The sequence below is a fragment of the Aristolochia californica genome, unplaced genomic scaffold, assembly GCF_029961685.1.
Source record: "Aristolochia californica isolate CCGP_79_NKW_82.1479 unplaced genomic scaffold, dmAriCali1.0.hap1 SCAF_10, whole genome shotgun sequence".
NCBI classification, from domain to species: domain Eukaryota; kingdom Viridiplantae; phylum Streptophyta; class Magnoliopsida; order Piperales; family Aristolochiaceae; genus Aristolochia; species Aristolochia californica.
The window spans coordinates 31,231,741-31,244,338 of NW_027181771.1; the positions used below are offsets into that span (position 1 = coordinate 31,231,741).

A 12,598-nucleotide genomic window follows, 5' to 3' on the forward strand; every position below is an offset into this window, starting at 1 on the left:
ATGCACCCAATGAATCTACCTCTATAGGGGGATGCACTTGCCATTATTCTCTATACTGAACATTCAATGACAAAATATCTAGAAGTGGGCTCCACACCTCTAATATCATGGTAATTTTATTTTATAAATAATATATTTGGAAACTGAACTGGCTAGATTTTTTTTCTGCACAACCACCTTTCATGGATTGAAGGGTAAATTGGGATTAAAACGATCACTTAAAAAGCTTAAGAAAGAGAAAAATGAATGGGATTTGACCTAACTTAACATAATCACAGCATTAACTCCCGGAGTTTGACTTTATTTTAAGACATCTACAGCCAGTAGCAAATTTTCTGAATTGGGTCATGTGAAGAAGCACATGCTTGTCACGTGCACCCGGAATCCACTACTCGTGGGCTTGTCTGATGGCTTTGTTCGTTTTATTGGCAAGGTTGGCTGTGGAATCTCCTTTCCCTGTATAGATATATAGAGAAAAAACTTGACTGGATAGTCTGCGTTTAATTGCTTTGTGAAGTGAATCATCAGAATTCAGATGCGATTTCAGTGACAACGAAGGAGCCACATCTTAAACATACTCAGTTATTTTGGTACCGTTATTCGTTAGCTCTGAATTTGGGCAGGGGAATCCAAAGACGATGCATTCCCTTCTTACAGAAATTAATGGACGACTGCAAATCCAGCTGTATCGAAACTTTCCGCAATTTACAGCAGAGGACGACTGATACGATTAGGCGCGTCAGAAATTTATTATATTTATAGAAAAACAAGCAGATCTGCCAGTGCTCATTAATGGCGACAATCTGATACAGGAAACGGGTGGATGAAGGTGAGAACGGCCAGGAGAACCCAAAATCCAGAAATGTTACTCTACGGTTCCGGAGGGACGAATCAAATGCGGAGCTATTGCTGGTATTCTACATAGGGTGGCTTCCTGGCTCGCGAACTCGGGCCGAGTTCGAGCTCATTTAAATTAACGGACTAATCTCAACTGAATTCAGGTTCGGCTCGACGACTCATGAGTCGGCTCATTAACGAGTTGAGTCGGCGCGGGAACAGGAGCGAGAGTGAGAGCGAGAGCGAGAGCGAGAGCTGAGGGGGGAAAATTCTTCCTCCCCTTGTCACCACTGAGTCCTGAGTCCCTCCCGTCCGTTGTTGTTAACGCCTCTGTCGCCGTTGACAACTACTTGCTGGCTGCCTCTGTCGCCAGTCACTCGATTTTTTCCTCCCCTCGCCTTTGCCTCTGTTTCCGTTGCAGCCGCCTCCGTCGCAGCCTTCATCCCCGACGATACCGGCCCGTAACCCCCTTCCGCTAAATACCCAATTTCAACCCCCCCCTCTCGCGAAAATGGTTTCGTACGTACATGACTCTTGATGAAATTGGAAATATATTTTAGTAGAAATAAGTTTTTATGGACTATTAGTGTCTTATGTTTTTTGTAAATATTTTTCTAATTGAAAAGTCTTATTAAAAACATCATATAATTTTCTAAGTAAGATTTTTCTGCCAAGATGGGCTAGAAAATTGTATAGAAAATTTTTGAATAAGTATTTGACAGTTGATGTTGTAATACTTTTAGCATGAAGCAATTTTTATTGCAATTTTATGTTTGATATTTTATTTGATTAAAATTTTATCGATAAGTATAGTAATATATGTTTTTTGTAAACATTTTTCTAATTGAAAATTCTTATTAAAAACATCATATAATTTTCTAAGTAAGATTTTTCAGCCAAGATGGGCTAAAAAACCGTATAGAAATTTTTTGAATAAGTATTTGACAGTTGATGCTGTAATACTTTTAGCATGAGGCAAGTTTTATTGCAAGTTTGTGTTTGACATTTTATTTGATTAAAAAATTATCGATAAGTATAGTAATATATTAGATTGATTATTAATTTTTATTTATTTCCCTATAAGAGGTAATAAAATGTCTATTTAACTTTCTTAAGAAAATTTTAAAATATTTTTTGTAATTTTCTAATAATTCACTAATAGTAATAGGATTTTATTTAAAGTTTTTTTTGGAAATATGTATTATAGGAGAAATATTTCTAGTTTTTCCTAGAATATAAATTTCAACCAGGGGCACTAAGGAGGCCATAGTAAATTTATGGCCAGATTCAAAAATTGCAAAACAAGTTAAACAACATTTGGAGTAAAAAAGATTAATATTTGTACATTTTAATCCATTATTAAAATTCAATCCTGAACTTCCCCTATCATTCTTTTTTTAAAATGTATGCATAATTTTATATATAATTTATTTGATATATATTTTATATAGAGTATTAAATATAGATTAAGTTCGAACTCGGGTAGAGCTCGAACTCAAGCTCGAGTTGAAAATATTTAAATCAAACTCGGCTTGAACAAGGTTCGGACTTAGTTGGATTCGATACCACCCTTATGCCCAAGTTTAAGTAGAGATGATTCTTAATTTTATGTAAACTTTATGCATAATTTTATATATAATTTATTTAATATATACTTTTTAAAAATTTTTAAATATATGTTAAAGCTCGATTTAGGTTAAATTATTGGGTTCAAGATAATAATTTTAAATCAAACTTGGATACGGTCAACTCAGCTCAACTCGAGATGCCACCCCACGCACTTATTCCTGCGCTTATTATTTCACGGCAGGGAAAAGGACACCAAATTATGGAAAGATCGGCCTGTGACTCTCCGTGGATGTGGTGAAGATACCATATTTTATGGAATGTACGTCTCAAATACTCTGAAGCGTCACTACCATCCCCTCTTTCAACGTTGCTGCGTCGTCTCTCCGTTCTTCATTGGGAAAACCAACTGAAACCCATATGGTGAGGGAGCCCTAACGTTTACAGATTACGGATACAGGCCCCAATTCAAATGGATTCCCTGGATGTGACCCTCGTTTTAAATTATTTAATAGCCACAATTGACAACCTTTCCGACGCTCACGGAACTGGTTGCGAGGGAGATGGATCCAAAAACCAACCATGTGGCTGTCTCAGAAAAAGAAAGCGAGAGTGGGAAGAAAAAGGCAAGAAGACAACAAGTGTGGCAGCTCTCGTTACAATGAACCTTGACAGAGCTGGATTTGTTCTCTTGGAAGAGGCTGAACCACTGGCCTCGTGGTCCCGCCATCAACTTTATAGCTCCTGTCGCCAAATCATGGGTGCCCACTGTCCAGAACTACAACCATGTTGCTTTTCACAGAAATTACAACTCCATTTTTACTAATCTAGGAAGTTCTTGAGAAACTTTGTGCCCTGAATTCGAGTCTTGAATTTGTTATAATACAGGAATTTAAAAAATAAATAAATAGAAGCGGTGATGCTGATATTCTACCTGTGATTATTTAACCAAAGTGCAGAAAATTTTCTCAATTGCTTTGATTGTCACTTGAATTAAGCTGCAGAAAGTATCTCTTACGGCATTACAATTCCCCCCCTTGCTTGCTCCACTAGAACAACTAAATCTCAAATAAATATAGACTGCTGCATCAGTGGGAGGTGTCGGTCACCATTTACGAGCACCAGCCCCTTCTTCATAAATAGACCAAAAAAGGAAAAAGCTATGGCCTCCAAATCAACTCCCGGAGAAGATGGAGGCAGATCTCTTCTCCAGATTTATCTATCCGCTTCACTCTGTCTTCTTCGCCGAGGTAAACAAACTGGGATCAGTTTGGTAGTACACAACATCCCCTATGTCGCTAACGAAGTGGTCTTGACTCAAGCTTTTAAGCAGGTTTCCTATTAAATTAAATGGAAGAGGACCAGATTTCTTGGGTTCCCGGTAATACTTTCCTAGTACTGGCTTGGCCGCTTTTGTCTACACAGAAGAAGCAAGAATTAGTTGCACTCCTGCGTTCAACGAATGAACTATTCAAAAGTTACATAAAGATTCTTCTTTTTTTTTTTCAGCATTTGAGGAGCCCTTACCGCTTCAATTAAATGGTAGTGAGGAATCTGAGGGAAGAGGTGATGAATGACATGGGTCCCGATGTCATGGTGTATGTTGTTGATCCATCCATAATCACGGTCTACGGTTGTCAGACCTCCTCTTAAATAGCTCCATTCCTGTAAACAAATGACTTCATAAGGAGCCCAATAAATAGAGAGCAGAAAGGGCAGACTGTCCTCTACCCTAAACCCTTTCAGACCAAACTCAAATTGGAATAATCAAGCTAGCTTCAAGACCCAGCAAGTGTCAATTTCTTTTCACTTGCGGCAGTGCAGATTCGAAAAAAGTGATTTAAGAAAACACAGAAACTGCACTGTAAATAATACCTTCCCACGATACCAAGGAAGCTTTTCGTCATGTCCATGGTGATGCAAGTACGTAACAAGGTCCAACCACACAACAAATATCTGTATTTTTAGCAGAAAATTTGCAACAAATATGTTAACTTTTTATCTGACAAAACCTTGGGGCTCAGTCATAGATTTACCGAAACATCGAATTGAACATACCCAGTATGGCACCGCATAGAGCTTGAGCATCGGGACAGGACCCAGCACGACTGCTAATCCCACCAGCAGAGCCACCATCGCCGTCCAGCAGAGTGTAGAGGTCATCACATCTTTCGCTTCATTTGGGTTGAATAAGTCACTATTTGGATCGAAATGGGACCCGGACTTTCCTGGACTCCGCCACCACTATTCACAAGAAAGAAGAGGGCGAGAGGAACTGTGAGCACCATCTTGCAGAAGTAATTAACCTTGACTCGTGGAGAAATTTTTTCAGAAACTCACCAGATAGACCGGGTATGCGAGCATGGGGAAAGGCACAGTAAATCTCATTTTGCGGGTGAGAGGATCTAACTCCTGGTAAATCTTCTTTGGAAGCTTCAAGACCACAAAAGATTTTACAGATTAAAAAGCATATACCGGTATGCACCAGCTTAAGAAAGGAACAAAATCGTCACTTCAACATATTGAGTGGACGAGAGAGAGATACTAACAGGGTGCCATGATTCGTCATTCTCAACATGCCCATGATTCTGATGATGGGTTCGGTGGCTGATTCTCCTGCCGACGATTAAAGAAAAAGGCATAAGCTTTCACATTGGAACCGAAACGTCGGTTTCTTAAAACGCATCATCTTGATTGTAAACTGTCCGAATCCTTTAATTTGGAGCTGGGATAGACTAAATATGAAGAATAGAAGCACAAAGCAAAGGATAGAGAACTCTTACCATCCATGATAAGGTACGAGAATGGAAGAATGCAGCAAATGGCCAACCACACTGTTCAATTTTGGGTTGTTTGAGAAACTACCGTGGCCACTACACAATTAATAAACTCAAAATCAGTCGACACATGCGCAGAAACAGGAGTAGATACATTTGGGCACATGGAGATAACTGTATCTTGACAAGGAAACATGAAAACAAAACAATGCGAGTCACATTCAACAGCCAAAACAGAGGAAAAACAAATGATAACAATCGAAAATAGCAATGAGATGGTATTAAAAAGAAAGGCAATAAAAAGTTACCAGTCATGACCAAGAACGAAGAGAGCCCAGAACATGGTTCCCTGCGCGACCCAGTAAAGCGGCCAGACGAACCAGTTGTTGAAATAGGCAGCGGCCGCGGCTAATCCAAAAACGGCAACCACATCGCGCACAACGTAGCTCATCGACCGCCAGGGATCCTTAACCCAACAATGCTTAGGGATAGCTGCACGAATATCCCCAATACTGAACGGCGGCGAAGCGCTAGGGTCAAACTTGTCGTCGACGCTAACGGTTTTGCCGACCTCCCCCTCCCCGGCTCCTTCATCGTTTAAGGGAGCGAGACGGAGAGGTGCGGTGACGTTCAACCTCCAATTCTTCTCGGCGGAGACGCCCATTCTGAAGGGATCCCACGATGTGCAGATCCGGGAAGAATGGGAGAGTCGCAGTGCTAACTTGGGGCTGGAGCGGAGACTCCTACTTCTTATAATAGTCGGAGGCAGGGGCCTGAGACCGCACTCTGACAGTGTCCAGGACGCCATTAATTCGTGAAATTCGGATCCGGAAAAAGATGAAAAAAAAAAAAACTAGTTGTGCTGTTAGGAGCCAACACGAGGGGGAGGCGGCACAGAGATTTGGGGGAAACCTTCACTTCCTTATAACGGAAAAGAGTATATAAAGAAAACTTGGACGGATTCTGGTTTCTCCACCAATACCTGCTCTCTCTCTCTCTCTCTCCCTCTCTCTTTCTTTCTTCCACGGATCAGATTGAACGGAAATATCTCAGACCACATAACATTTTGTGGTATCGCTCCTCCCGCCTTCGCGGCCCTCTCTTCGGAGGCCATCAAGGATTCATATATATTTTACTTCTGCTTTACCACGGACAATGACCTACTCTGTCCTATGATCGTTTTTTTACCGGTGAGAGCCACATGCTTTGTCAGAAACGTGGACAAACTAAAACTAAGAGAACCACCAAGGACAGACGACAGAGGCGGGAGATCTTTACTTCCAGTGTTAGTTGGCTTTTAGGGATTTCTCTACGTTTTGTAAAAAACGCGTCTAAGTGGCATCTCACGTTACGGAAGGTTGTGGAAGGAGCGCGCGGCACCTGCAGGCATTAAACATGGGTAACTCGATTTTAGCGTTTTTTGTTTCAGACTTTAGGGTTTTACACTTATGATCCACACGGAAGCTTGAGAGATGAGATTTGACAAGCAATACAAAGGTTGGCCAAGTTTACGCCGCTCAAGTGGACCCGTAAGCGAGGACGGTAACGTGTTCGCCGCCACACCGTTGACGGGTCTAGATATTGACTACGGTGTGAAAGTGAAAAGTTCGTCACGTTGCCAAAATTTTGAAACGGACTTACTTTTCCGACCAGTAGTTTTTGTTAAGTTACCAAGTCTAATTAAACACGGACCAAAATTAGGTCGTTCCCCCCTTCCGAGGGATCCCTGACTTAACCTCTTGAAATATTTAGGATATATGGAGTGATGATTGTTTCATTAAGGATAATTTAAAGATTTTACACTTATATTTTGATAGCTCTAATTTTCTCCTAGCATTTGGGGTGCCTTTATTAGGGTTAATTGATGATCATGAGTTATGTATAAGATAAGTTTAAAAAAATACAGAGATAATGATATGTGTAATTTTCTGTTGTAAACTTCTTCTTCATTATAGTGAATGATTGCAGCGGTGGAAAGATAGGATGTAGTTTCACCTTGAGGCAAACCTCTATAAATATAATGTAATCGTGCTTGATTATTTCTTTTTTTACGATTATTATTGTTCTCGATAGTATTGAATGTGTCAAAGATCCTAATAGTTTTTAATTTGGTTCGGATTTTAAATCCCATGAGTTGGCTTAGGGGTCGAATTTGCCCTTTTATTTTGGAGGACTCAGCTAACCTCACCCGGGTTTTAAAAAACCCTTAGTCTGGATCCATTGAAAATTGGTATCTATCTTCAACGATGGACACTCTCGAAGCGTGATCATTGATGTGTGTGAAGCAAGAAGACTGTGTTGAAGACTTCGTGATGAAGGAAATAAGCAAATAATGGAGACGATTGAATCGTGTACCATGTGTTCAACAAAATAACTTAGAGATGATCGCCAATCGTGAAAATCCATGCGAGAATACAAGAATGAACAAGAGGAGCTTTGAGGACCACCTCGATGCTGAAAGTGATGCATCATAACTTTTTTTTCTGAGGCGGAGATGGACAATGTTTTCCTTGTGTTGCTGAAGCCAAGAATAAGTGGACGATGGTTTGTGTGACACCCACCAACATCAGCTCCAGCCACCAGCATTGGTGTAGCCCACGATGACGAAAAGGAAATTCGTTGTCAGAAAGGGAAGAAGATCCAAAATTGGACCAGTCCCTCCCTCAGGGTGGCTGATGTCAAAGTGGCAGTGTCGTTCCACGACGCTTTCGAGAGAATAACTCGGAAGAAAGAAAGACGATGAAGTAGGAACCAGAGTCCTGACTCCTTAGCAATCTTACTTTTGATGCAGGTACTTGTTATTTTTGTAAGACTATTCACGAATCGTCACTTGAGTGACCCTTCCGTTGTCAGTTTTCCATTGATGGTGGTCGCCAATTACAACATTACGGCTTCCCATCGGTTTGGTGGTCTCTTTTGATGGAGAAGAGGTATGCCTGAATGTTGTCATCGACGAGCCTCTGCAATAGATGAGACATTCTGTTCGGTGGAGACGATAGCCGATAAGCTTTGTTCGCCTGAAGTTGATGCCATGTCAGGAGGTACGATTTAAGTTCATGAATTTCATTTATGTTTTAAAGTCCATGATAAAATTTTGATCATTTGGTATCAGAGCTCCACTCTCTGATATGGCGACATTTCCTGGAGAGCGACGCTTTGTGTACGCTTTTCGGTGTCCATTCTCAGGACTCTATGGAGAGCCGCTGACATGCATTGTGCGTCGGTTGGCATCGCTGTCAGACGATGGCAGCCGACGTCTAGCAGAGGGTAGACGGTGGAAGCCGAACGTCCTCTCTGTGCATGGCTAGAGGTTGAAGACAACCTCTAGTGGTCGGAAATAAAAAAAATTAAAACTTAGGTAAGTAAGTTTCATTTAAATAACGAGTCAACTCGTACTGGTTGCGCAAGATCGGGTTAGTTGAGACGAGTCAAACGGGTTGGCGCGACTCAGACATTAAGGGTCGGATCGTGCGGATTGAGTTGGCTCGCCCGTTCCAACTCGCTGAAGCACCCGATAGAGGACCGAGCCTACTCGGTTCTCAAAATCCATTTTATTTGCGCCAGTGCGGATTCGAACCCGCACGCAAGATTTACAATTTGGTGTAGTGACCATTAGGCCATCTGCTTTCATGTGTTATCATTGGATACACATGTAATATTTATTTTAAATTGCAGTAAACTTAGTATATCTATTTTTTATTCAATTTCTCTTTTGATTCATATGAATTGAATATTTTATGCATGTACATATAGTTGTATAATGTGCATATTTAAGTTGAATTTTCAATTATGAAAAATTTTATTTAGGTTTTATGCATTATTTAAGTTGACCCTCCATATAAGGAATTAATAATTGACATTAATTTTAGTCAATTATTTTTATGTTATATTTTGGTATACATTTGAATAATTGAGTAATTTTTACAACATTCTTAATTATGCAAATGTTTAGTGACATTAAGTTTAGTCACATAAAGTTAATGACATAAAAAATTATGATTAATCATGGAGATATAATTATTTAACCCTACAGGGTAAATGTTCTTTTTAAGTGATTAATCAGGATGGGAAAGAAATATTTTAAAAAAAATATCTAGATTGCATATAGGTGTAGAATATTCATTTGCAAACAAATTTATGAGTCCCATTATAAAGAGACATAAATCGCATATGTGTTATAATCTAAGTCTACGGGAGAGATTATAATGACACGTTGATTTATTTGTTTGGATTATTTACATGGGTAAATATTCAAAAAATTTAGATTCATTACATGCTTACCAAATTTGTTGTCTATTTTTTTTGCAACTCTTCAAACTTTGTCTATCCCAACCTTTGATTCCTCTATTGTTCCCCTAAATGGAGAAAATTATATTGAGTGGAAGGAGAAATTACTCCTGTCATTAGGGAGCATGGATTTTGACTTGGCACTTCGAATCTAAGAATGCAAGGTTCCTTGAAAATGATGAGATTAGTGGGAGTAGCCAACATCGAAACTTAGTTTTTGAGGAGCATACAAGTTCTCAACCTGCTCCTACATCTTCGCATAGATTGGTTGTTGATCATGATAATCATCAGGATTCGATTATTCAAGTACAACTATTAGTTGAAGAACCATCTCATCATGAGGATACTCCTATAGATCAGGTTACTCAACATTCTCAACCTGAAAATATTGAAGTACCATTAAAAAGATCTTTAAGAGTTAGGAAACTTGTAATCTCTTCAAAATATGAAGTGTTCTTCAAGAGTCTGATATAGACATTTGTGTTGAAGATGATCCTATTATCTTTTCACTAGCCATGAGTGGCATAAATCAACATTATGGAATGATGCCATTAAGGAAGAGTTGGATTCAATGGCTTAAAACCAAGTTTGGGATCTTGTTGAATTACCTAAAGGGGAAGACCATTGGCTGTAAATGGGTTTTTAAAACCAAAAGAAACTCTTTAGGCAATATTGAAAGATATAAGGCAAGACTTGTAGCCAAAGGATTTACCCAATAAGAAGGAATTGATTATCACAATACCTTATCTACTGTTTCAGTGAAGGATTCATTTCGGATAATTATGGTATTAGTAGCTCATTATGATATGGAGTTACATCAAATAGATGTGAAAACGACTTTCATCAATGGAGACCTAGAAGAGGAGGTTTACATGAAACAACATGAACGTTTTATTTCAGAGGGGAATGCTCACTTTGTTTGTAGACTTAAGAAATCTATATATGGACTAAAACAAGTCTCCCATCAGTGGTATTTAAAATTTCATGATGTTATTTCTTCATTTGGTTTTGCGAAGAATATCATGGATCGATGTATATACCATAAGGTCAGTGGGAGCAAAATAATTTTCTTAGTCCTATATGTAGATGATATTCTTCTTGTTTCAAGTGATTTAAGATTACTACATGAGGTCAAACGATTTCTCTCGATGAAATTTGATATGAACGATATGGGCGAAACAACTTATGTCATAGGCATAAAGATTGATAGAGACAGGTCCCAAGGGATATTAGGATCGTCTCAAGAAGCTTATATCAACAAAATTTTAGAGAGATATCGTATGAATAATTGCTCATCTGGTGTTGCACCTATTGTGAAAGGTGACAAATTAAGTTTGGAACAAGGTCCACAAAATAATTTTGAGAGGGAACCAATGAAAAATATTTCATATGCTTCCGTAGTTGGGAGTTTAATGTATGCTCAAGTTTAGACAAGATCTGACATAGCATATGTAGTGGGAATGTTGAGCAGATATCAAAGTAATCCCAGTTTGGACCATTGGAAAGCTGCAAAGAAAGTCATGCTATACCTTTAGGGGACTAAGGACTGCAAGCTTACGTATAGACGATCTGATCATCTGGAAGTGATTGGATATTTAGACTCTGATTTTGCTGGCTTCCCTGATTTGAGAAATTTGACATAAGGATATGTCTTCTTATTATACGGAGGAGCCATTTCTTGGAGAAGTGCAACGCAATCTTTGATTGCTACTTCAACCATGGAAACAGAGTTTGTAGTATGTTTTGAAGCGTAATCACAAGCTATATGGTAGAGGAGTTTTTATTTCAGGGTTTAAAATTATTGACACAATTTCTAAGACACTAAGGATTGATTACGATAATTTTGCATCGGTGTTTTTGGCCAAGAACAATAAGAGCGGAAGTCGTAATAAGTATATTGACATAAAGTTTTTAGCTATTCGAGAACATGTCAAAGCATACAAAGTGGATCTACCACCCGTAGCTTATAAAGGACATGTTGAACATATTAGACTCAGTTCTATTAAGTAATTTCTGTAATTGAGATTCTTGTTATGTTTGTATCCCAATTTTGTCAATGAAAAAATCCATTAAGTTCATTTATGTCTTCTCTTATTTGGTTGCATACATAAAGTTTAGAGAATGACAAAATAAGGTGATACTAAATGAGCATTATGAAAGTTCATTCATAAAGAAATGACCCACATAAGGTTCTCATTCAAAGGAGATAGTTGCATTGTAATACGTGGAAGGTAATATATGCTCTAAAGGACTTACTGCCACGATTCTTGTAATTTAATCGTCTTTGTTTGAGTATAAGGATATTATATCTATGGAAAACATTCTAGAAGATGTATCAATAATCAATGATACATATTAAGTAGGCGTATAGATCAAGTGGGAGAATGTATGTTGGTTCACGAACCGTCACTTAGATGCTTCACGAACCGTCACTTAAGTGACCCATCCGTCGTCGGTTTTTCATTGATGGTGGTCGTCGGATACAACCTTACGATTTCTCATCAATTTGGTGGTCTCTTTTGATGGAGAGGAGGCTATAAGAGGGGGTCTGGTCTAGTAGATGCATGCCTGAACGTTGCCATCGACGAGCCTCTGCGATAGACGAGACATTCTGTTCGCTGGAGACGATAGTTGAGAAGCTTTGTTCACCTGGAGTTGATGCCATATCAGGAGGTACAATTTCAGTTCATGAATTTCATTTACGTTTTGAAGTTCATGATAAAAGTTTGATCAATTTTGTCATTGCTAAGAGGGATCCGAGGGAAATGAGCCAATGGCCATGTTCGTGCTTTGAAAACAATAGTGTGGCAATTGCAAGATGTGAACCTCCCAACTTTCACTGAAGATCCTACACATCAAGACGATGGGTGCTCCCCTTTTGCTAACATGAAACCTTACATCGAGACGTAGATGAGAAAACTCTGAGTCAACTATTTGCATCATTCAATAAAGGATAAGTGGGTTTGCATATCAGTAATCAAACAGACCTTCGACATTGAAGAAAACCGCTTCAAAGCAACTTACTTTTTTGCTTGGCCCCTCATACCACCAATTGACTTGAGTTCAATCAGACAAAAGCATCTCGGAGGCTTTGACCACTCGAGCAAAGAGACCAAGCAAAGAGAGTCCCT

General features: G+C 39.0%; 1 protein-coding gene across 1 annotated transcript; it reads right to left on the reverse strand.

Annotated features, from left to right (window-relative positions):
* Nucleotides 1-3,357: 3,357 nt before the first annotated feature.
* Nucleotides 3,358-6,266, reverse strand: LOC137936078 (omega-3 fatty acid desaturase, chloroplastic-like). The gene is made up of 8 exons (XM_068780613.1): nt 5,489-6,266; nt 5,187-5,276; nt 4,953-5,019; nt 4,744-4,836; nt 4,462-4,647; nt 4,279-4,359; nt 3,931-4,068; nt 3,358-3,820 (listed from the first exon to the last, which is right to left on the reverse strand). Exons 1-8 carry the CDS (start codon nt 5,986-5,988, stop codon nt 3,632-3,634), a joined length of 1,344 nt encoding a protein of 447 aa, XP_068636714.1. The 5' UTR covers nt 5,989-6,266; the 3' UTR covers nt 3,358-3,631.
* Between the last annotated feature and the right edge of the window lie 6,332 nt (nt 6,267-12,598).